The 26,119-nt window shown below is 42.6% G+C and overlaps 1 protein-coding gene across 1 annotated transcript; it reads right to left on the bottom strand.

Moving 5' to 3' along the window:
- Window positions 1-2,520: 2,520 nt before the first annotated feature.
- On the bottom strand, window positions 2,521-18,746 carry LOC130090031 (asialoglycoprotein receptor 1-like; the record flags this gene model as incomplete). Its single annotated transcript, XM_056257698.1, has 4 exons — window positions 18,533-18,746; window positions 18,170-18,454; window positions 17,855-17,986; window positions 2,521-2,697 (listed from the first exon to the last, which is right to left on the bottom strand). Coding segments are annotated over exons 1-4 (757 nt in total), but the record flags the coding sequence as incomplete, so codon positions are not given.
- Between the last annotated feature and the right edge of the window lie 7,373 nt (window positions 18,747-26,119).

Below are 26,119 nucleotides of genomic sequence, written 5' to 3'. Positions count from 1 at the left end.
ATACTGCTTCTTGTTGTACGCCTTGCGTTCCTGCTTTGGTGATGGCATTGACTGAATAAAAGTCTTTTCACCAGACAAAGTGTTTGTCTCTTTAGATTGGCATTTCATCTTTTTTGGTGATGGTGCGGTCATAAATTGATCAGATGAACTACCTGCCTCGTTGGGAGATGTTGGATGTATCAAAGCACTTTTGACCATGTCATGTCCAGAAGAACTACCATCCGATTCATCGGAGCTGATTTTTGGTATGTAGTCAACATCGCTGTAGTCTGTGACATCGCTGTAGTCTGTGTCACAGACGGAACTTCCGGAATACTGAATGAGAGAATTTAACACTTACTCAAGGCAGTGGTTGCTGTAACATTACGTTTCATCATATTGCGGATACTATTATGCAAGCCAATTCATAATTATGCAAAAAAAAATTGCATATAAAGTATCACATGGCAAGTCACATACCTGTCTTTTTCTTGATGGCCTTAAAGAGGATATCTGGAAGAGGATGAATACAAACCAATATAAATGATATATAATTTCATATAATCTATTGTTAGTTCTACCAGTGCAATACACCCCGACCATCCCAATAATTCAGCAAATGAATCTACCCACCTCCCATGAGAGTGTCTCAGACACCTGTGATGAGTGAACCACTGGTGTTGACACAGCACAAGGTGAAGATAAGGGTGGAGCAGGCGAGGATGAGGATGATGAATGCTGCGCATAAGGCGATGAGGGCTTCACAGGCGAGGATGATGAAGGCTGCACAGGCGAGGCTGATGAAGGCTGCACAGGCGAGGCTGATGAAGGCTGCACAGGCGAGGCTGATGAAGGCTGCACAGGCCAGGCTGATGAAGGCTGCCCAGGCGAGGCTGATGAAGGCTGCCCAGGCGAGGCTGATGAAGGCTGCCCAGGTGAGGATGATGAAGGCTGCACAGGCGAGGATGATGAAGGCTGCCCAGGCCAGGCTGATGAAGGCTGCCCAGGCCAGGCTGATGAAGGCTGCCCAGGCGAGGATGATGAAGGCTGCCCAGGCGAGGCTGATGAAGGCTGCACAGGCGAGGATGATGAAGGCTGCCCAGGCGAGGATGATGAAGGCTGCCCAGGCGAGGATGATGAAGGCTGCCCAGGCGAGGATGATGAAGGCTGCCCAGGCGAGGATGATGAAGGCTGCACAGACGAGGCTGATGAAGGCTGCCCAGGCGAGGCTGATGAAGGCTGCCCAGGCGAGGATGATGAAGGCTGCCCAGGCGAGGCTGATGAAGGCTGCACAGGCGAGGCTGATGAAGGCTGCACAGGCGAGGCTGATGAAGGCTGCCCAGGCCAGGCTGATGAAGGCTGCCCAGGCGAGGCTGATGAAGGCTGCCCAGGCGAGGCTGATGAAGGCTGCCCAGGCGAGGCTGATGAAGGCTGCACAGACGAGGCTGATGAAGGCTGCACAGGCGAGGATGATGAAGGCTGCCCAGGCGAGGCTGATGAAGGCTGCACAGGCGAGGCTGATGAAGGCTGCACAGGCGAGGCTGATGAAGGCTGCCCAGGCGAGGCTGATGAAGGCTGCACAGACGAGGCTGATGAAGGCTGCCCAGGCGAGGATGATGAAGGCTGCCCAGGCGAGGCTGATGAAGGCTGCACAGGCGAGGATGATGAAGGCTGCCCAGGCGAGGCTGATGAAGGCTGCCCAGGCGAGGCTGATGAAGGCTGCCCAGGCGAGGCTGATGAAGGCTGCACAGGCGAGGATGATGAAGGCTGCCCAGGCGAGGCTGATGAAGGCTGCCCAGGCGAGGCTGATGAAGGCTGCCCAGGCGAGGCTGATGAAGGCTGCCCAGGTGAGGCTGATGAAGGCTGCACAGGCGAGGCTGATGAAGGCTGCCTAGGCGAGGATGATGAAGGCTGCCCAGGCGAGGCTGATGAAGGCTGCACAGACGAGGCTGATGAAGGCTTCACAGGCGAGGATGATGAAGGCTGCCCAGGCGAGGCTGATGAAGGCTGCACAGGCGAGGATGATGAAGGCTGCACAGGCGAGGCTGATGAAGGCTGCCCAGGCGAGGATGATGAAGGCTGCCCAGGCCAGGCTGATGAAGGCTGCCCAGGCGAGGCTGATGAAGGCTGCACAGGCGAGGATGATGAAGGCTGCCCAGGCGAGGCTGATGAAGGCTGCCCAGGCGAGGCTGATGAAGGCTGCCCAGGCGAGGCTGATGAAGGCTGCCCAGGCGAGGATGATGAAGGCTGCCCAGGCGAGGCTGATGAAGGCTGCCCAGGCGAGGCTGATGAAGGCTGCCCAGGCGAGGATGATGAAGGCTGCCCAGGCAAGGCTGATGAAGGCTGCCCAGGCGAGGCTGATGAAGGCTGCACAGGCGAGGATGATGAAGGCTGCCCAGGCGAGGCTGATGAAGGCTGCCCAGGCGAGGATGATGAAGGCTGCACAGGCGAGGATGATGAAGGCTGCACAGGCGAGGATGATGAAGGCTGCACAGGCGAGGATGATGAAGGCTGCACAGGCGAGGATGATGAAGGCTGCACAGGCGAGGATGATGAAGGTGACGTGGGAGGTGTTGATGTTGATGAGGACAGGGCAGGAGGGCATGAGGTTGATGAGGCCATTATAGAGGTGGACACAGCACAGGGTGCTGATGAAGAGGGTGCACCAGATATGGATGCGACTGAGGATGACTGTAACAGTCTTGATTGAAACCGCTTCTGCAGATATATAAAGAGATATTTAGCTTAAACAAGAATAAAATGACATTAAAAATATTGAAAACTGTGGCACCCATATAAAACAAAACAAACACACTGTAGGGGTAAACAAAAAATAAAGAAACGTGTTTTGCACACTTCAAAGCAAAGATCATTAATAAAATAAAAAACAACAAAATTGTGACAATAGTCAAATTAATAGTTACACTGGTTCAGACATTAAAACTCTGAACCAATAACTACTTAAATGATTAGTTCACTTCAGAATTAAAATTTCCTGATAATTTACTCGCCATCATCACACCATCTAAGATGTTCATGTCTTTCTTTCTTCAGTGTAAAAGAAATGAAGGTTTTTGAGGAACACACTCCAGGTGTTTCTCCATATAGTGACTTCAATGGGGTCCAACGGGGGGGCTTGTTTGTGTGATAGACATTTTGAACAATCTTTAATGACTCGTGACTACTGAGTTGTCTCAGAGAGTGATTCTTTAATTTTGTGTTGACTGCGCACACACAACATCCTATAGGTTCTGTACTGGAAACAGAAATGATTAGTTAAATCACTCGAGTCTTTGGGTCCTTCGTTCTTCCCATCAGTCCCATTGAGGCTATGCTGTCAGTACTGGAAAGATAAATGATTAGTTCACCTCTCAAGTCCTCGAAGACTCAAAATATGAACTAATCAATTCTGCATCCAGTATTGACTGCATAGCTCAATGGGGCTGCCACGTGATGAACGAATGACTTGAACCCGAAGTCGATAGACTCGAAACGTGTACGTATCCGGTACTACAGACTGCATAGCTCAATGGGGCTGCCACGTGATGAACGAATGACTTGAACCCGAAGTCGATAGACTCGAAACGTGTACGTATCCGGTACTACAGACTGCAAAGTTAAGTTTATGAGGATGTCACAGGATGAACGAACGGCTTAGATCGGGAGGTGAGGTAACTAACAGACTGCATAGCCTGAAGACCCAAATAAATTAATGAATCATTTCCGTCTCTCATAATTTGGCCTTTTCCTTGCATCGCACTTTTTTTCTTATTCTAAATGCGATCAACATTTGATGTGTTTGGGGAATTTGGCTACCATTTTAAATACATTCTACTGAAATGAACAAAAGGTTTTCGAAAAAAGATTTGTTAATTTTGATGAACGAGATTCAAAGATCCAAGTCAGTAAAATGATCCGAACGTGCCACAACTATTACACACGTGTGCTGGATGAAGTGGATATGCACCTGTAGTCAACTGGTTGCCTGTGTTGTTCATTATTTTGGGGGCGGAGCAATGAAGGGAGGTGTGTGTTTGTTTGGCTGTCGATTTTAAATATCAACAGTGTTTATCAGAAATCACTGACTGCACTTTTAACTAGCTGGCAGTAAACATCAGTAGATCGCTGCTGCATGTATGAGATGGTTACCGTTTTATTCCTTGATGTTCTTGCTTTGCCTGACAGCTTATGTGGACCCTTGCTGTTCACCTTGTCCAATTCAGGAAAGGGAAGAGAAGCTGCACAATGGGGCTAAGAAAGCAGGAAATATTTGTGAAGGACAGAAAAACTTGTTTATGTTCATTTCTCTAGCTGTCCTACACTTTAACTATCATTTCTTTCACACACATCTCTAAGCTGAAATAGTCAATAATATAATGATACAGATGTTTTAAAGTGGACCTACCGATTTCTGCGGGCCCAAACTGCTGGCTGGCTTTTTATCAGTGGATTCTGCTGATGCTTGATTTAAAGGCTTCAGAAATATGAGACCACAATCACATGGTAACTAATCAGAATGACAGTAAAAGATTATCATGAATTACTGATCAATCTCTTTAGCATTTTCTTGATAGTACCTTGACTCGCCATGGCCAATCTGAGTCTCCATAATTGTAAGTGATTTCTTCTCCTGGTAGAATGTCTCGTACAGCAAAGAGACACAGGTGAGGTTTTCTGCTCACTTCAACGGTTCTCATTTTGCAAGTAGGATTTCTGGTCTGATCGTTTACAAGTCTTCCCAAGGACAACCCGTCTTCTTTAGATGCATCCATGCTATAAAGACATCCAATTATCACTCAATACTTGTAATCTTAGTATACATGATAGAAATGTACAGTTATTTTCTATAAGTGGTTCTGAACCCCAGTCCTGGGAACCCACCGCTCTGCATATGCTGTATGTCTCGTGTTTTAATCCAGCTGATTCAGATGAGGAGTTTATCATCAGAACACGGCTCTATGAACTCAACTGAGTGTGTCTGGTGAAGGAGACATACAGAATCTGCAGAGAGGGTCTGAAAACCACTGATATATATGATAGTGTACTGCAACATCCTCTCAGCTCTCAGATAAAGCCATCTCAAATTAAAGGGATACTTCACCTCTGCGAAGATGAATATGTATTTAAAATGGGTCATTTATGTAGAAGAAATGTGAAATTATTTTTGAATTTGGAGCTTTCTACTGTAGACTGAGAAAAGCCAGAAAATGTATTTTTGGCTTATGTGGATGAAAGACAACAACTCCCAGAATGCACTTGCTTCGCTGCCCTAGGAGGCCACGCCTACCGGTAACAGAGCGCAGTAGTTAAACAACAAGTATAGGCTACTAGTGAGTTCGAAAATGTGTTTTGAGATCGCCCAAAATGTTCGGGATTCGGCTTTTGCGTTCTACAGTCACCATTCATTATGTTTACTGTGGCGAGCAGGACGAGTGAGAGCCGCGGGAGAACGACGCGAGTCATGTTTACTGTGGCGAGCAGGACGAGTGAGGGCCGCGGGAGAACGACACGAGTCATGTTTACTGTGGCGAGCAGGACGAGTGAGGGCCGCGGGAGAACGCGCGAGTCATGTTTACTGTGGCGAGCAGGACGAGTGAGGGCCGCGGGAGAACGGCACGAGTCATGTTTACTGTGGCGAGCAGGACGAGTGAGGGCCGCGGGAGAACGGCACGAGTCATGTTTACTGTGGCGAGCAGGACGAGTGAGGGCCGCGGGAGAACGGCACGAGTCATGTTTACTGTGGCGATCAGGACGAGTGAGGGCCGCGGGAGAACGGCACGAGTCATGTTTACTGTGGCGAGCAGGACGAGTGAGGGCCGCGGGAGAACGGCACGAGTCATGTTTACTGTGGCGATCAGGACGAGTGAGGGCCGCGGGAGAACGGCGCGAGTCATGTTTACTGTGGCAAGCAGGACGAGTGAGGGCCGCGGGAGAACGGCGCGAGTCATGTTTACTGTGGCGAGCAGGACGAGTGAGAGCCGCGGGAGAACGACGCGAGTCATGTTTACTGTGGCGAGCAGGACGAGTGAGGGCCGCGGGAGAACGGCGCGAGTCATGTTTACTGTGGCGAGCAGGACGAGTGAGGGCCGCGGGAGAACGACGCGAGTCATGTTTACTGTGGCGAGCAGGACGAGTGAGGGCCGCGGGAGAACGACACGAGTCATGTTTACTGTGGCGAGCAGGACGAGTGAGGGCCGCGGGAGAACGCGCGAGTCATGTTTACTGTGGCGAGCAGGACGAGTGAGGGCCGCGGGAGAACGGCACGAGTCATGTTTACTGTGGCGAGCAGGACGAGTGAGGGCCGCGGGAGAACGACGCGAGTCATGTTTACTGTGGCGAGCAGGACGAGTGAGGGCCGCGGGAGAACGACACGAGTCATGTTTACTGTGGCGAGCAGGACGAGTGAGGGCCGCGGGAGAACGCGCGAGTCATGTTTACTGTGGCGAGCAGGACGAGTGAGGGCCGCGGGAGAACGGCACGAGTCATGTTTACTGTGGCGAGCAGGACGAGTGAGGGCCGCGGGAGAACGCACGAGTCATGTTTACTGTGGCGAGCAGGACGAGTGAGGGCCGCGGGAGAACGGCACGAGTCATGTTTACTGTGGCGAGCAGGACGAGTGAGGGCCGCGGGAGAACGGCACGAGTCATGTTTACTGTGGCGAGCAGGACGAGTGAGGGCCGCGGGAGAACGGCGCGAGTCATGTTTACTGTGGCGAGCAGGACGAGTGAGGGCCGCGGGAGAACGGCACGAGTCATGTTTACTGTGGCGAGCAGGACGAGTGAGGGCCGCGGGAGAACGGCACGAGTCATGTTTACTGTGGCGATCAGGACGAGTGAGGGCCGCGGGAGAACGGCACGAGTCATGTTTACTGTGGCGAGCAGGACGAGTGAGGGCCGCGGGAGAACGCGCGAGTCATGTTTACTGTGGCGAGCAGGACGAGTGAGGGCCGCGGGAGAACGGCACGAGTCATGTTTACTGTGGCGATCAGGACGAGTGAGGGCCGCGGGAGAACGGCGCGAGTCATGTTTACTGTGGCGAGCAGGACGAGTGAGGGCCGCGGGAGAACGACGCGAGTCATGTTTAATGTGGCGAGCAGGACGAGTGAGGGCCGCGGGAGAACGGCGCGAGTCATGTTTACTGTGGCGAGCAGGACAAGTGAGGGCCGCGGGAGAACGGCACGAGTCATGTTTACTGTGGCGAGCAGGACGAGTGAGGGCAGAGGGAGAACGGCTCGAGTCATGTTTACTGTGGCGAGCAGGACGAGTGAGGGCCGCGGGAGAACGACACGAGTCATGTTTACTGTGGCGAGCAGGACGAGTGAGGGCCGCGGGAGAACGACACGAGTCATGTTTACTGTGGCGAGCAGGACGAGTGAGGGCAGCGGGAGAACGGTGTGAGTCATGTTTACTGTGGCGAGCAGGACGAGTGAGGGCCGCGGGAGAACGACACGAGTCATGTTTACTGTGGCGAGCAGGACGAGTGAGGGCCGCGGGAGAACGACACGAGTCATGTTTACTGTGGCGAGCAGGACGAGTGAGGGCCGCGGGAGAACGACACGAGTCATGTTTACTGTGGCGAGCAGGACGAGTGAGGGCCGCGGGAGAACGACACGAGTCATGTTTACTGTGGCGAGCAGGACGAGTGAGGGCCGCGGGAGAACGACACGAGTCATGTTTACTGTGGCGAGCAGGACGAGTGAGGGCCGCGGGAGAACGGCGCGAGGCCGGTGGCGTGATTACTGATGAGCGACACCTGTGAGACGAAATTTTCTTAGCAATGTTAAAATGCACATCAACCGATCACTTGTTTAGCTTTCATGTAAACACTACATTCAGATTCACCAATCGGAATGAATTCAGTTAGATTGAAACAAAAGGTGTGCATGTAAACAATGAATGGCGACTGCAGAAAGCAAAAGCTGAATCCCGGACATCGACGGCCGGACATGTCCGGGAAAAAGAGGATGGTAACCCCTACTACTCAGCTTTCGCCACAGAACAAGAACCTGCTAGCTTAGCTTCCAGAAAAAGATGTCTGACACTATGTGTACATTGTGTGAGTGAGATCCCACCCTCTATGGGCGGGTTGAGAACATGCGGGACAGCCCCTACTACTGGCTGTAGTCTTTAGCCTCTGGCCAAAAAATCCTCCGATGACGCAAAATGACGAATTTTGCTTCATCGGAGGATTTTTTCCAGACAAAAAATACATAAATCTCTCGTCTCAGGGGGATATGAGGGTGGAAAGCATGGTAATTCGAAAATACTACAGGTTTTCTACTAATACAAAGCTTAATGCTAAATCCTGAACTATCCCTTTAACCATTTTGTTCTCTTTAGGGAATACAGAGAAAAACTCTGGTGCGGTTTGAATGAAATATGAGCATAACATGGACCAGAGACATATAAACGAACCAAAAACAGGAAGATGTGACCCTAAAAAGGACAAACTGGTCAAGCATAACAGGTTTGACGATAGAAATGCCAATCTGAACACTAAGCAGACCCGGACCAAACGAACCAAGCGAACAGAACTACAGGCATGAACACACCCTGAGTATTTTACAGTTCCAGATATTTTATCATCACTACTACATCAATCCAACAGTTCTTTACTCACCACCAATTTCTGCCATGCCACTGAAAATCAAACAGGAACGTGTTCTCAGCTTCAGTGTAGTGTTCAGTTCGAGCAAGACTCTCCTCTGAACTCAGAAGTTCACCTCTGTATTCAAGAACAAAATCCCCTCTGAAGAAAGCTCCAGTGGTGAAAACTCCACGCCCTGAAGAGGAGAAATTCATTAGCAGCAGTTTCTTTAATGTCAACTATTATTTTGATTATTACTAAAAGTTCTTAACCATATGATGTACATTATATGATGTAAAAGGGAAATTACTGTAGGAAAATAGTCAATAGCCAGGCTAATCTCAAAGTATGCTTTGCTTTTTATACTTTACATTATACTTTTAAAGGGGTCATGACATGAGACCAAATTTGCCTTGATCTTTTGGTATATAAGAGATCTATGTATTATTAAAACTTCCTGCAAGTTTAATAGCTTAAGATGCCCCCCCCCCCCCCATTATAAACGAAGCATTTATTTAATCAAGCTCTAAATACAGCTCGTTGTGGATCCATGGTACGAGGTGACGTCACGGTACGAAGTGACGTACCAGTCGTTTGCATATGACCGCCTCCAGCACAAGACAACTATGCCTCATTTCGCATCATCGCATGCGTTGTCATGCAGCGAGTGGGTCTGTTTACAAGAAGATTGCGATGCCACGCAGACGTGCTGTTCCTGGCTGCGGACAAACAACATGTTTGAATACGCCACCGAACGATCCAGGCGTCAGGGAAAGCAGTTGGATGCAGTTTATTTGCCCCGCCAAACAGGGGTGATTCTAGGATTTTATAAATGGGGGGGCCACAGGGTGGACCAAGGACCAGTCAGGGGGGCCCATGGGAAATCAGCTAGAAAATTCAACTAGAAATAAATACTTGTTTAGAAAATATTAAACACGAATTAAAAAATCTTTGCAATGCCCAGTGCCCTAATATAGATGGTATTAAATGTGGCACTGAACAAGAGCCTGAAAATCATTTTGTATTTAACATGGATTGGACCACACAGTTTTGTTCTTATAAATAAAAAAAACATCACCTAGGCATTAATTAGTCATCTAACATGCATTATTCTCAACACAAACATTGAATGTGTGTGTGAGTGTCGGTGAACGTTCTCTGCATGAAATCGGTCTCTAAAATGATTTCTTAAAGAAATCTTGGATGTCCTGTTGCGGTGTATAAATAAACAAAAACCCATTAAGTATCTAAATTACACAGTTGCATGTAGCTATGGTGTTAGTTAACATTCTCACATTTTAATGTTCACCACGGCACGACTTTTTTGGAAAAAGATTATTGTGCCTTTAGTATTTAAAACAACAGATAGAGTAATCTATTAAAAATCTATAAAAATTATCTATTTTATATTTATGTGGTCGTGCGCTGCCACGGAATCTCTATTCAGTCTGCCGAAATTACGTTAGCTGATCTAACGGTACTGGCTTGATCAGTCACACATGAAAGTAATCAGACTAACATACGGTGCAATATTTACAATGACGTGTCGAGGTATCTCTCTCTCTCTCTCCTACTGTTTTAAAAACGCGGACCTGTGATTTCGCTTTGCGAATCGCAAATCAAGCAGTGATTGACAGCGCTCTGATCCAATGGCGTTGGGCATTGTCAGGTTGACAGTAAATCTAGCCCAATGATGTTGGGGGGGCACCAGGGGGGGGTCAATCATATTCCAGGGGGGCCAGTGCCACCCCGTGCCCCCCTTCTAGACACGCCCCTGCCGCCAAAGCCTTATTTGATCGGTGAGTGATGTAGATGAGTGTGACAGGGCGCATGTTACTGAAAGAACGAGCAGAGCCCCGGCCGCGCGCGCGCCTTCAAACTGTCTTGCTCTCTCTCTCCCTCCCTCGCGCATATGCAGGGATGCAAACACATGTATGGTCCAAAAAGAGAGAGGTAATCGAAGCCCTCGCCCCGCAAATTTTCTTATAGAAAATATCCAGAAACTTACATTGCCACCAACCCCTGCCATCCCCGGCCCACCCCTATAGGCACATATAGTAAAATTAAATTCGAATAAAGTTGACAAAAAAGGTTTTATAAAAAGATAAACCTCATTCTTTTTATAAAAATGATTTAAAGGCTGAAATATACGAGTAAAAAAAGACAAATTACTTGACATGTACATTAACACTAGAACTCCCAAGGCAGTCATTTTGACTGTTTTAAAATTTTGCAATGTAATAACTTTGTTGAAATAAAACCCATGTAACTATAGGACCCTGACTTTTCCTAAATGTGTCTATATTTTATTCTATCATTGTTATTTTATTAAAATTACAAGACACAAAAGACTGAGTTTTGAGTATTTCTACCTTGAATGGTCATAACAGTCATACTGACCGTATGCATTACAGACCGTGTGTCGGTTGCTCCTTTTTCCTGCTCTTGAAGATGCATCACCGTTGACTAGCAACAATTTCTCTTGTTGTTTGTTTAGTCTATTGCAAAGCTGAAATCTAGCTTTAGCTTCGAGCTAAAACCAAATTGAAATATTGAAAAGAGAATATCAGAACAATGTCAGCAAGAAGAATGACTGCCACAGAGGCTTTAGCCATGCTTCAGAGCCTTGATGAGGCTGAGTGGTTGTTGGTTAACTAATACAATTTTACATACATCATAATTAAAATGTAGTGTTCTGATGTTTATTATTACCTATCCTAACATAACAGATCCATTTATTCTTAGATTTGATATAGCTTTTTGAAATGATATGCAAATAATGTATGAGCAGTCAGAATGACTGCTATGGCCATTATAGTAGTTATAGAATTCTGGGAGTCCTAGTGTTAATGCATATTAGCTTATATTTTATTATTAATAGTAAAATAACAGTCTGATTTTCCCGTGGCGTCTGTTGTTGCTATGCAACCATGCACTGCACTCTCCACAATGACAAAGAAGTTTTAGTAGGATTTTGACTGTACCACTTCTGCATGAGATGAGAACACTTTTTGAGAACACTTTTTAAGATGTTCTTGGGTCAAGAAAACGCTCGCTCTGTCTGGATGTGCTTAAATCCACAATAAGGACACTTTCCAGTCACACATGCTCACTTCAATAAGCCACAGAACGCAGGTTAATGTGTTTACATGCTGGGCAAATCTGGAATAAGGGGCAAAAATCTAGCGGTGTCGATTGGTTTATGCTTATGCCGTTTATGATGACCTTAGTCTGCGTTTACATGACCACACGCACTATGGGCTTATTGTGCATAATTGGGCTAAGAATGCGCAAATAAACACTGACTTTGGGTTGATGGAACCAGAAATGCAAAAATGCAACTGTTTTTGTTTTCGGGCTAATGCCTGCAGAACTCTATTCAGAAATCTTGACTGCACAATAAAAATAAATTATATATTAAATTATCAGTTTTGTAGAGTAACGTTATTACTGCTTATTCATAAATACTTGCCTTTATATTTGCTGATGAACTGCTCTTGAAGCTCAGGCTTGTCGGTTTCACAGGTAATGTGATGCTCAGCGTCCTGCAGAGGTTTCTTACGTCTTTTATTTCCCAGCATGGCGACTTACTTTCTTGAAATGACTGGGAAAAAAAAAAATATATATATATATATATATATATATATAATGTGAATGAAATAAACAAGCATATTTAAAAAATCTTGTTGATCTTACTGGAATTGTTCACCCAAAAACATACGTAATTAACATACAATTATGTTAAGTGTTCCAATTGAACCTCATGTTGTTCCAAACACGTGTGTTTTTTCTGTTCAACACTTAAGTATATATTTATATTATATCACAGAGCTCTATTCAATGACAGCACGTGTGACCAGTCTACAACAGGAATTTAGATTAAAAAAAGGCAATGTCAATGATGCCAAAAAACATTGGTTCTTGTGTGTCTTGTGACCACAATTGACATGAATCTACTATATTGATTAGCTACAGCATACAGGATATTTTCAGTCAATAACCAGCTAGATTTATATGGACTATTTCTAATGTGCTTTTTGTCTGCTTTGGACATTGAAACACACAATAAAAATACTATAAAGTGTCTATGTACCATCATTGGGCAAAAAAAGATAAAAAAGATAAATAATAAATCTAGAAAAAAACATTCCACTGAAAAAAAGATTTTTGGGCAAATATTGTATTACATAAAATTAAAAATATATCAAATAATAATGATATAAAAATATATAATTAATATTTTAAATCACAGTTGCAATTTGACAACACTTGAGAAAAACAATGATATAGTAGGCTATCACTGACTCGTTTTTTTTTTAATTTGTAGAATCTAAAGTACTATTATATAAGAAATAACAAAATTATATTTACTGGTCAATGCCTACAAGTAGGCAATATACTTTTTTCCTTATTGCAACAAATTATCAAATGAGAAACAAATAAAATACAATCGAGAAGTAAATAAAACCCTAAGCAAAAAATAATTAAACCACTAAAATAAACATACATCTTACTAACTTTCATATTTCACAATGTATTTAGTTATCATGCATTTTCAGGACAAGACTTCATCTCACCTTTCCTGCGTGGTGGAGGGTGGAGGGCTGTCGTCTGACTGTTTCGCGTCCCATTGTCACGTGTCTGCATTTCCCGGGAAAATACATCCACTGTCGCAGACGTGCGTAAATGACGTAGTTACGTATTTGGATTTCACGTTGCAATTGTGACTATTTATTTGACCGAATAGAAAACTCTCTGATGACAAGAATCTTTTTTTTTTTAATCGCAGTAGTGTTTCTTCTTCTTCTTCAAAAAAAAAAAAACTGTCGTGGATCAAGTCTTTCTAGTGGACAGAGCACATGATCACTTGTAAACGAACTCACCCGACTCGAACTAGGAACCAGTGCGCATGTCCGAACAAGCACAGGTTTAAAAGAGCAAAAAATGCAAAATGAGCAACCTAGATATCTTGAACAGACATCTTATTTTCTACTAATAGCATTTATTAATCAAAATAGTAAACTGATGTATGCAAATACACAGCAGGGCTGATATTCAAGCTGGTATAATATGTCTCTACTTTTGGAGTCTGTGTTGTTGTCAATTTATTCGAGTTAAGATGGGGGATGGGTGTGGATTATTTCGAGGCTCTAAATTAAACTTTAACAAGTACTTTAACAGCATTATCTTCTTTGTATTTCTTTCATAAATTAATGGTATTTTACATTACAGGGCGGAGAAGCTAATAGACCTTGTAAAAGTGCTTTAAAAACGCATAGCCACGACAGTTTGTGATCTTTTGAGCAGCACTTCTGCTTAGCTATCTACCTGTAACTGTCAGTCTGTTAGTTCAGCCAGAGACAAGTTCAACTCTCTGTCACTCCAGTCAGTCTCAGTGCTGTGGGGGAAGGGCGCGCGCGCGATCAGTCTCTCTCAGTGCTGTGGGGGAAGGGCGCGCGCGCGATCAGTCTCAGTGCTGTGGGGGAAGGGCGGCTGATCACAGTGTGAGCAGATCTCAGTCAGACTGACAGTCACAGGCAGAGCTAGGGTTAGGGTTAGGGTTAGTGCAGATCCAATGGCTTTTAAAATCAAATTAAGTACAAAATAATTATGTAAACAAACATTTAAACGTGTCAGCTTGATTCATGATTCTTTTAAACACTTTTTTTCTTTTGTATGACTATATGTAACTGCTCTGCCCCCCCCCCCCCCCTCTCTCTCTCTCTCTCTCTCTCTCTCTCTCTCTCTCTATCTATCTATCTATCGATTATATATATATATATATATATATATATATATATATATATATATATATAGGCTATATATATATATATTGAGAGATAGATAGATAGAGAGAGAGAGAGTGAATGTATGCTGTAACTGCTCTCCTCTATAAACAGTTCTTATCAGTCGCTTTGGTACATTTCTTGAATCATCCTTAAGATTTGCAAACAAGGAAAGTGCATTTCGTACAAACAGCAGAACACAATAGGATTACATGACAGCATTTTGACATTCTTGTTTGTGACACAAGGCACTGATATGTTCATTGATATATATTGTACTAAGGATTTTTAACAAGTTACAGGCTTTTGATGGTTGTCAATATAACTGTATCAGTATTTTGAGAAGTAAACACTGGCTACGATTTTGATGACAATGAAAAGACTGCACATTATCTGTATGACACATAAACACATGTACCCATTATGAGACTGGACTCACAGATACACTGTTGGTCTGTTAAAAAATGACAATGCCATTGCGATGAACAGACTATTCAAACACATACTGTATATGTGTGTGTGTTACATTATGTCTCTATCAAGTATATTTATATAGCGCTTTTCACAATATAGATTGCATCAAAGCAGCTTCACAGTATCAATCAAAACATAATAACAATGTTCGTTTCTTAGTGGAAAAACATCCACGTTTGGTAGAGCTGATCAATGGTATTAATGATTGGTTAATTAATTTGAATATCCCCAACTGAGCAAGCCAAAGGCAACAGTGGCAAGGAACCGAAAAACTCCATCAAGTGACCCGATGGTGTCCTAAAACTCCATCAGGGACCCAATGGAGAAGAAAAAAACCTTGGGAGAACCCAGGCTCAGTGGGGGCCAGTTCTCCTCTGGCGTTTATGAACTAGAGGCCGGATTTACAGTAACTGCAAGGTAAAAATGTATATGAATGTCTCTAAACAGACTTTAAACGTGAACCTGTGATTAACGCTGATGGCGTTCACATGCGCATTAAGAATTGATTCTATAGTTATGTGCGTTTGAATATATGTGCGTAGGTTTGTATTTCCCTAGAAAACCATGCCTGAACAAATTACTTGTCTATAAATTTGATACATAATTTTGTTTTATTTTATCACTTCGGGGTAGGTACGCGAAACTAGATTCACAACGCTTTATCTGTAGAGTTTATTGTTTATTGTTTATTATTTAGATCCCCATTAGCTACTCCATTAAGCAGCAGCTATTCTTCCTGGGGTCTTAACAATTTTTCAACAAAATATTAACATCAAGGCTGTACAACAATGAAGACAAATACAGAAGTGCACACAACATCATTTAAGATATCTAATTAGTGGGAAAGGGATCTCTATCACGTATTTTTACTGTCTCATGTAAAATGCAAGTAGACTCCACTGTAATACAGTAAGTCTACAGCTTATGGTGAACAGTACAGTATAGTGAACACTGTCTGATTACACGCATGTTCTGTCTATAAAGACTTGAATGTTTGAGGACACACACGGTTGTTCTCCCAACATTCAGCTCAGCTTTCAACCCGCCTCGGCCATGAGGTCATGAACATGATCTACAATATTGGCCCCTATTTCTTCAGAAACCTACAATCTCTCTGTTTTACCTCTGTATCCTTCCACCACACATCCTTACTCCTCCTCTTCTTCTTCTCGGCTGTTACCCTGTTGTTCTTCCATTCTCAGAGTGTGTATGTGTTGTGCTCTGTCTATATGGCTTCCAGAGGAAGCTTCATGAGATGCACTCTGAGCGATTATAGAGAACTGGTGATCATTGATTGATCTAATGCTTTACATTCCCCTTCATTAGTGAAATTCAAAATTCACATCTGCAATTCAGGACAAAAAAAGTATAATAGAATTGTATAGAAAATATGTTTGACAGTTTATGACAACTAGTAATTTAATGCCTATATGTTTTGAGGGGTAAGACTATTCAACAGAGAACCAGTATAATACATTTTGATCAACATGACATAAGCAATTGATAATGTAAGAAACAGCAGACACTTACATTTATTGCATGAATGTACCAAAGCATTTGCAATTTGTTCAAAAGAATGATAAACTGCTTTCATGATGTGCACAAGTGACTAGATGATGTGGAGGTTGAACAAGAATTTTAGTTGTGATTTGAGAAATGCACCAAAGCGCCTTAAAAAAACGTATGTAATTAGTGTAAACATTTAATTAATATAATAATATAATATGAGAATGTTTCATGCAGCTGCTCTCCTCTATATAATATAATATAAAATAATATAATATATACTACAAAGAGAATGTTTGCTGTAACTGCTCTCCTCTTTATATAATATAAAATAATACAATGCAATATAATATAATAAGAATAATGTTTGCTGTAACTGCTCTCCTCAATATAATATAATATAGTATAATATAATATAATATATAAAGAAAAAAGTTAGCTTGTTTGCTGTAGTGAATGTGTTGCTGTGGTAACTGGTAACGGAGTCCTGTCCTGCTCGTGCGGGGGGTGGGGGAGGGGCGGTGGCCACTCAGGGAAATCACTGATATTATGAGAGGAAACGGCAGAACGCAAAGTAGGAGAAAACACTTCAAACAAATAAAATCACTCATAAAAGCAAGCGATTTAGCATGTTTTCACATCTTTTGGTGGCTTGTGTGTTTTTATTAAACAAACTTGGATGAATAAATCATCACATCCATATTGACAGATTTAAACAGCTGTTCCTCCGCTTTTGGAAGAAAATATGTACTTTGTAAATTCACATGACGTAATGTCTCTGTCTCTTCCCCGCTTCAAACTCGTTCCTACATGATTAATAAACTCCTATGTAAGTTACTGTACAGCTGTATAGTCTCGGTGACGCGCAGCAGCGCGATCTTCACACACACATAACGTTACACAGAGCAGACTCCGATGCGAGAGCAAAACTGCGAGGATTAAAGTTTAATAACATGCCCATATACATCGTGAGAGCTCCTGCTGCTCAGGGTAAATTAGTCTATTTTTATTTAAATAATAATTATTGCGAATTTATCTATTATTGAATGTGGATTATCTGTCAATTCATTCATAATAATGATATCGCCTCCGCTCCGCCATTTTTGTTGATGACGTGATGGCCTCAGATTGGTCAGATCATTAAGTCCCGCTCTCATAGTGGCTTCCTGCGCTCTGATTGGTCAGAATCCCCGAAGTGTGTATCTTTTCCGGAAGTGCAGTACTCCTAGAGGGCGCTGTGTTATACACACTTTAGTGGGGGGGCATACACACTTCACATACACAAATCACTTAAAACTGATTTTTTGGGACAAGTGAGATTTTAAGTCTGGACACCATTTTAGAGTATGCTGAATGCCATTATATAGTCAAACAAATGAGGACATACAAAATGTCCTCAATTTTTGAGGTGGTCCTCAGTTTACTGGTGTGTATCCTGGTGAATGTACCCAAAAGGGACATAAACAAACACACACACACACACACACACACACACACACACACACACACTCTCTCTCTCACACTCACTTGTTTCTCTGTATTGTTTATGATGATCAGATCTGCTCCTCTCTCTCTACAGTATCTTCTGCTCTCAGTCCAGCTCTTCGTCTCACTCGGCATGTAGTACAAACTGGATTTATAGTAAGTCCATCCATCTGTAAACAAGCAGTTTAGCGGTTAGCTTTTTATTCCCATTTACACTCACCTGTCAGTAACTTAACAGATAGTAAACTCACAGAATATAACACTGAAAGTTACTGAGAGCACAACCCAACTCCATCATGCTTTAACAGTGTCTGCTGTTTAGAAAATAACTACATAGATTAAAGAAACTTTACCATGACTCTGAATATGATTTCTTAGCTGGTCTCTCTCATTGGTCAGGTTTTTGTTCTTTATTATTAGCCCATCTCTCTCTTCTGTGAGATTGGTAATGTTGTTTAGTAGCCCATCTCTCTCTTCTGTGAGATTGGTAATGTTGTTTAGCCCATCTCTCTCTTCTGTGTAGTTTTTGCTCTTTGTGTGGATGTGGACACACAGCACTATGACTGCAGTCAGCAGAAGAACACACAGCAGAACCAAACACACTGTTTTGGAGCTTCTGATCTTCACACAAACACTTCCTGAACACCACAGATATGAAGATATTAATTACTCGTATTACTCAAATGTGTGTGATAAGGTAAAATGAATCTCAGTACCTGTGTGTTGAGGAGTTTGGTGTCTCTTGGTGTCCGAGTTCTCTGTTTCTCCCCCGACATCAAAACTATTTATAGGATCAGTATCATAGATATTCATCTCTTCTTCATTTTCTCTGTCCATCCCATGTTTCCTGGGAGTTTTCATTTTGCCGTAATAAGACATTCAATCTGCTGGTGTTAAGAGATTATTAATAGCTATTTCTTCAAGTGTAAATCACTATTATTCTGAACTTCTGCTTTAGAGCTTTTGCTTTTAGACCACTGTGGTCAAGAACATGTGATATCCTGTTAGGATGCGAAAAGTGCTGACTATTGACATATACAGTGGGTATAGAAAAGAATCACCCCCCTTTAAAATAATCACATTTTGTTGCTTTACAGCCTGAAACGAAAACGGACAAAAACAATTTTTGTTTTATTCAGCTGTATTTACAACTCTCAGCTGTGGTCATTTTGATTAGCTCAGCATGAAACAAGCTTTTCCTGAAGCCTTTCAGTCCTTGGTAGTGCAACTGAAGAAAACAGTCAACTATGGGGAGAGGAATCTCTGCTCAGGGGATGGCAACAGCTGATCTGTGACTGGAGTGTGCATGGTGGGAAGTTGCGTAGAATCCGGAAGTGATCCGGAAATGGAGGATAAAAATGTTGCCGCGGATGATGGAGGGAATGGAAATAATGGATGGAGTATAGTAGAAAATCGGAAAAGAAAGAAAAACAGGAGTAATGCATCTGAAACTGACAGTGAAAATGGATTGCATATGAAAAGGAGAAGAAAAGAAGAGTTTAAGGTATTGATGAAATTTGTTGCTGGGTCTTTCAGTAATATTGATCCGCTGAAGTTATCTAAAGCGATTAAGGAAATGATAGGACTGGTTGAAAGTGTTAAAAAGTTGAGGGATGGTAGATTGCCAATGTTTTGTTAAGACAGTAGGCAACAAAAAAAGGCTCTAGAAATTGTTGTAAAAGCCTCTATGGACAGGTGTTGAAAATTAGCACATGTGCTATAACACTTTAAACAATGCATCGGGTTCGTCCAATGTTATTGCTATGTCCATATTAAATAAATAAATAAATAAATAATAATAATAAAAAATTTAAATCAGTCATGGGGCAAGGTGTGATTTGTTCAGTACCAGAAGAAAAAAAAAATGGATAAAAGGGGTTATTACAGGGAACCCTACTGATGTGACAGTTAAAAAGATTAAGAAAGGTCTTACGGGAGGCTGAGTAATTGAGGTGAAAAGACTTAAATGCAATGAAAAGGGGGATAGCCTTTCTGTGATGATTCACTTTGATGAGGATAAGTTACCAAGTAAAGTCTTTTTAGGATTCATAGGCTTCTCGGTTAGGCCGTATGTACCCCCTCCTCTAAGATGTTACAAATGTCAAAAGTTCGGACATGTAGCGGCTGTATGCAGAGGTAAACAGAGGTGTGCGAGATGCGGTGGAGAGCATGAGTATGGCAAATGTGGGCAAGGGGTTAATCCCAAGTGTTGTAATTGAAAAAACACAACCAAAGACGGAAAAGGCACCGGAAAAGGCACAGGAAAAAAATACAGAGAACTTGATGATTAAGAACAATGTAGCATTTGTAACTTTTATAGCTGAAGTAGTGAATTGTTCAGCGCAAACTGAAAGCCGGACAGAAAGAATCAGAATAATAATCAAAGCTGCTGAAAAATATCTAGAGATGGAATATATTACGGTGGAAATGATTAATGAGAAGTTAAAGATGCAAACAACAAATACTCAAACAGGATGTGGTGGTTCATAATAATGCTTTTAATATTTCAGTGGAATGGGAGAAGCTTAATAGCTAATGGGCAAGAGTTAAAAAAATTCATCTCTGATTTGAATAAAAGACCTGACATAATATGTGTACAAGAAACATGGCTCCTGGGCTCTTTCCTCCAGTAAATTCCGCAAAAGAAATTTATTCTGTTTCAAAGACTCAGTGTCACTGTCCCCTTCAAAATTAAGTGAAAGTATTTCCTGTTCAAGCTGTTCCATCTTCTTGTCCAGAAAACTTTTATTGTAAGCAGAGTAACTCTGGCAAAACAATTTAATTTGAGTTTTGCCAATATCCCACCACTGGCTCAGGGACTTATACTGTGTTTTACTCTCTCTCCAGATCTCCCAGAAATAAGTGAAAGAGTGCACAACATTTTGATCTAATAATAATCTGCTATTAAAAGTCCAAAAAAAATTCTTACACGTGCTCTCTGCAGTAAAGAAATTAATAGATAAAAAATGGTGATCAGACAAAGCATTAGGAAATATACAGCTATTATAGAAATGATCTCTTTTGCTTTTTTGTACATAGATCCTGTCCAACCTAGCCCCAGATACCATATTAGAATTTACTTTCACCCAGGTGTATTGCCTAATCTGAGGAAATGATTCTCTCCAAACGTCTACAAGATTGTGGTAAACAATTAAAGACCAAAGCACGCCTGCAGATTGACTGTGGGGCTCTTCATGATTCCTATCTAAAGTATGACTTAAAGTGCAGTTAAAATCTCCTGCCAGAACAATGGTCCTATCATGAGAGACGTCACTTAGAGCAGTTTTAAGTTTTTTAAAAAAATTAACACGTTCTGACCCAATATTGGGTGCATATGCATTGACAAAAGAGCAATTATTACCCTGAACAGTTACATCAACTCTCAGTAAACGACCAGAAATGAGTTCAAACACACTAACAGGTTGCTCTTTATATTCAGGTGTCAGCAGTATAGCCACCCCTGCACTGACACTAGAGCCATGACTCAAAATAGCCTGACCCTTCCATTCACTCTGCCACTGTATCTGATTGTTCTCATCTGTGTGCGTTTCCTGCAGAAACACCACACTAGCGCTTTTCATCATTATATAATCAAAAAGACTAGCCCTTTTCATAGCATCACGACACCCATTAACGTTCAATGAACTAATCCTCAAAGGTGCCATGAAAATAAGTAAGAGAAAAACACACAATACAACTAATCGACAAGAGTTTTTAGATAACCAAAACATATTCATTTTTTACCTAGTAAGTTCAAAGAACTTCTAACATTGCTAAGAAGCTTCTTAAAGGGATACTCCACCAGTTTTTCTTATTAAACTATGTTATTCCCTTAACTAAGACGAGTTGATACATACCTCTCTCGTCTCAGTGCGTGCACTATATCGCTCTGTATTGCCGCAAAACTATGTTAGCACTTAGCTTAGCCCATGCATTAAATATGGGCCAAGCAGAGAAGCGACCAAACACTTCCACGTTTTCCCTATGTAAACACAGTTACTCGAGTAGTGTAACTTGACCTGGGCTGGTGACACAAAATAAACCGTTGCGCTTTTCTAAGCGTTTAAAATTGATGACTATATTGTATGGCGGAATACCATAACAAGTGCTTTTGAGCAGTTCGACTTGGCGCAATAATATCTTCACTCGTGAAAAGTCCCGGCTCCCGCTTCCTCTCCCCCTCCCTCTCATTTCCGTCAATACAACCAACGTGACATGCGCCGGTAGTAGTAGTTCGAGCGGAGTTGACGAAGTAACAGGTTGTTGGAAGCTAGTTAGCATTCTAAACAGCACAGGCTCTCAATTTCGGTCGGCATCTGTTCGCAACAGTCACACTTGCACCACCAATTGCTGTTTGCCCGTGGTCTTTCGCCAGCTCCGGTCTGTTCTGGATCATATCTTTCTTTCCTCTCACGGTCCATAAGAGCTAATTCCTCCTCCGTGTACTCGGGTTCAAACAGATATGGCTCTGGGTCTTCTACAAAGAAGTCATAATCATCTACAAAGTCCGCCATTGCAAATGATCTGCAGTTTGCTAATAGCACAGGTAGTAAAAGCCACGTTGGTTGTATTGACGGAAATGTCAGAGGGAGGAGGAGAGGAAGCGGGAGCCGGTAAGAGGACTTTTCACTAGTGAAGATATTATTGCGCCAAGTCGAACTGCTCAAAAGCACTTGTTATGGTATTCCGCCATACAATATAGTCATCAATTTTAAACGCTTAGAAAAGCGCAACGGTTTATTTTGTGTCACCAGCCCAGGTCAAGTTACACTACTCGAGTAACTGTGTTTACATAGGGAAAACGTGGAAGTGTTTGGTCGCTTCTCTGCTTGGCCCATATTTAATGCATGGGCTAAGCTAAGTGCTAACATAGTTTTGCGGCAATACAGAGCGATATAGTGCACGCACTGAGACGAGAGAGGTATGTATCAACTCGTCTTAGTTAAGGGAATAACATAGTTTAATAAGAAAAACTGGTGGAGTATCCCTTTAAGACGGTACCGTTTGGGTTTGTCAAGCTCTTCCAAGGAAGCTTTTCTCATCGCCAAGGTACCTGACAACAAAAACAATTTTGTGTCTGGAAAATAAAACTCAATTTTCGGTTTACGGTGTCCTTTCGTTGTATCCAAAAAGTGATTAATCTGTTGAAGAGAGTAAAATTTTGTCTTACCTCCAGAGACGAACTCCGCGTCATTTCCCATTATCTCTGTATCTCTGTTCGTTGTCAGAGTCATCCATTAAATCCACAGATTCTTGAGATAAAGAGTCATCTTTACTCGATTTTAATGAATCATCAGTAACGTTAATTGTATCGTTCTCAATTCCACCAGGCTTCGTTTGTTTTCCTTCAAAATTCAAATCATTTTCAGACATTGCCAAACACACCTGTCCAGGGCTCGTTTCTGCCTGCGTTACAGCTGGAACATAACTCAGGCCGGCCTCCTCCTCAACAGCCTCCGCCAGGCCATCTCCAGAGGCCTCCAGCACCGGTCTCCCCTCGGCCAAGTCACCGGGCGCAGAGAGCGCTCCGTCCGGCTGCGGTTCTGACGCCACAGGGGTCGCAGCAACATCTGCGCCGGCCGCCCTCTCGCTGTTCTCCGCACCTGCAGCCGGAGCTGGCCTGTCTCGCCTCGGGCAAGTTTGTCTGACATGTCCAAACTCACCACAAACAAAGCATTTCATCGATTCTGAACTAATAAAAACAGTGTAATCTTTGCCATCGATGCTTAATTTCACTGACAGATTTAATGGATCACTATGAGAGTTTAAAATCATTAAAACCTGACGCCGGAAAGACATCACATGTCTAATCTCTGGGTTTTTACATCCAAGAGGGATCATTTTAATAGTACTCACTAGTTTACCATACCTCTGAAGTATTTGTTCTAATTTTTCGTTTTTAACAAACGGCGGTATGTTTGACAAAATAACTTTCTTGGCCGGGCTTGACAAAGGCAATACAGGCACAAAAATGTCCTTTATTAACAAACCAGTTTCAACCAATTCTTCCACCATTTTGCTTTCACTGAGGAAGAACACAATGGCTTTATTCATACGGGAGGCAGATTTGATATTTGCACCACCGATCGCCGGCCTCACGGCTATCAGGCAATCCTCCACTGACACCGCGGCCTCAGGCATGCATTTACAACCATGTTTGATGGTTAACCATGAGAGATCCCCCGTTTCCGACCCCATGATCCCCACTCTCTGTCCGAAGTCAGGGGAAAGCTAAACTAAACCTATTATCTGGAACTAGAAAAATAAAAAAAAAGTAAAGAAATCTCACTCAACCAGAGAGACACTTTCACTCGCAACAACCGGCTCCTTTCACACATGCGCACAGACAGAAAGAGAGAGATTTTCAAAACCCTTTTTATTACAATTTACACAACAACTCATACTACAAACTGCCAAACAGCATCATTAATTTAAAGACCAATAAAACAATCTTAAAAGATAGAAAACAGTAACTCTTCTTCAACAATTTCACAAAGGAACTTATTTACACACCATCTTACCTCAAAAGAGAAAAAATCATGCATTAATCTATAATAATGATAATCAATCAAAATCCTAGATTTGACTAATTTTACAGAAATTGCTGCCAAACTGTTGCAAACATTTTGCTAAATTTTCTCTTTTCTTGTGGTATAAATCGCCATTTTTGCCTGACCTAACAAGAAATTTAACAATTGACACATATGACGAAATTTTTTCACATATTTAAATCCACAGATACATACTGAGGCAGAGACAGTCGGATCCATTTGCAGAGATTTATTAAAGGAGAAGACAAACTTAAATCTTGTAAAGGGACAATCCAGAATCGTAGTCAAAGGCAGTGGTAAGAGGCAGGCAGCAGAGGTTCACAAACGAGTCCAAAATCCAAGTTCAAGTACACGAGAACGAATCAAAGTACTGAGCAACAAGAGATACAAACTGTGACAGAGGTTTGGTAAAACAAGACTTCACAAAATTACAATGAACAGAACAGTCCAGATAAAGGGAGCTGATGGGGCACAGGTGATGCTAATGAAATGATGAGGGGATAATCAGGAGATGATGAGCAGGGAATGATAATGGGAAATGCAGTCCTAGTAAGCAGGAGAGAGAGATCTGATGCAACCAGGAGGAGGCGTTGCTAAGCGCACATACTTTCATTGAAAAAACCTCATCAAAAGAATCAAAAAGTTTTCTCAAAATATCAAATGAAGGTTTTAACCTCACACAGAGCATAAAAGCATGAACAATAGTCTCTTTTTCCAAACAAAAAGGGCAACCTTTAGTCACTTCAGAATTTATCAAGGAGACGAATGCATTTACTGCAATAGCACCATGTAACACTCTCCACTGTAAATCCCCAGTTTTTTTTTTTTTTACTAATGGTGACTTATACAAGGCTCTCCATTCTGGATTTCCATTGACAGCAAGATTAAGTATATTACGCCATGGTGTATCACACTTGTTATCTAAAGATTTCTTATTAAAAGCTTTTACACAAACCTTGTACAATTCTTTTCCAAGTACAACATTTTAACCCACAATCATTATTTCTTTACAATCTAAAAACATGCTGTTGTGTTCTCCCAAAATGGGAGAAATACCCAACTTCGGAAAAGGGTCCTTACAGTCAGGGTTTATTAACACGTGTGAGTAATGATCCAGCAGTTCTGCCTCTTCCCCAGTAAGGGCCGATCTCCACTTTTCAAGTGCTTTTGCTACTATACGGCATGATTTGAGTCCTAAATGCTCAGCAATCGCGGTCACATTCCTAAAAGCAGGTCCCGCTATTTGATGTAGATGATCAATTTCTGTCAACTTGGCATTACACAAAGTCCTTTCTGGTGTGGCAAAAGAAAACTCACGTGATAAGTCCAAACGTGAGCCACAGACCAATGGTTCTCTTTCCCTACTTTTCTTAAACAGAGACCAGACTTTAAATAAGTTACGATAAAAAACTGGAGAATTAGATAGTTTTAATCTTTGAGAGTCCAACCAGAATAAAGTTTTGTCCAATCCTAGCCCTTCAATATTCCGGAGGATCGCACAGGACTCTGATGAGCACTTTAAAAGTCTCTGTATTGCAGACGAAATGCAGCCGTTCTGCTCTGCAAGTGTATCAAACCAAGTCCTCCTTCGTCTTTTGATAGATACAACACACTTGTTGATACACAGTGCATTCTGTCCCAGAAGAAATCGATTAACATTGACTGGATTTTCATCAGTACATCTACTGGGGGATCTATACAGGCTAGGCGGTGCAAAAGTGCAGAGGCAACCAGATCGTTTATGATCAAAAT

Source organism: Rhinichthys klamathensis, unplaced genomic scaffold, assembly GCF_029890125.1.
Source record: "Rhinichthys klamathensis goyatoka isolate OS25496 unplaced genomic scaffold, OSU_Roscu_1.1 h1tg000141l_1, whole genome shotgun sequence".
Classification (NCBI taxonomy): domain Eukaryota; kingdom Metazoa; phylum Chordata; class Actinopteri; order Cypriniformes; family Leuciscidae; genus Rhinichthys; species Rhinichthys klamathensis.
The sequence above is the reverse complement of the archived record's forward strand: the minus strand, read 5'-3'. Positions and strand labels throughout refer to the sequence as shown.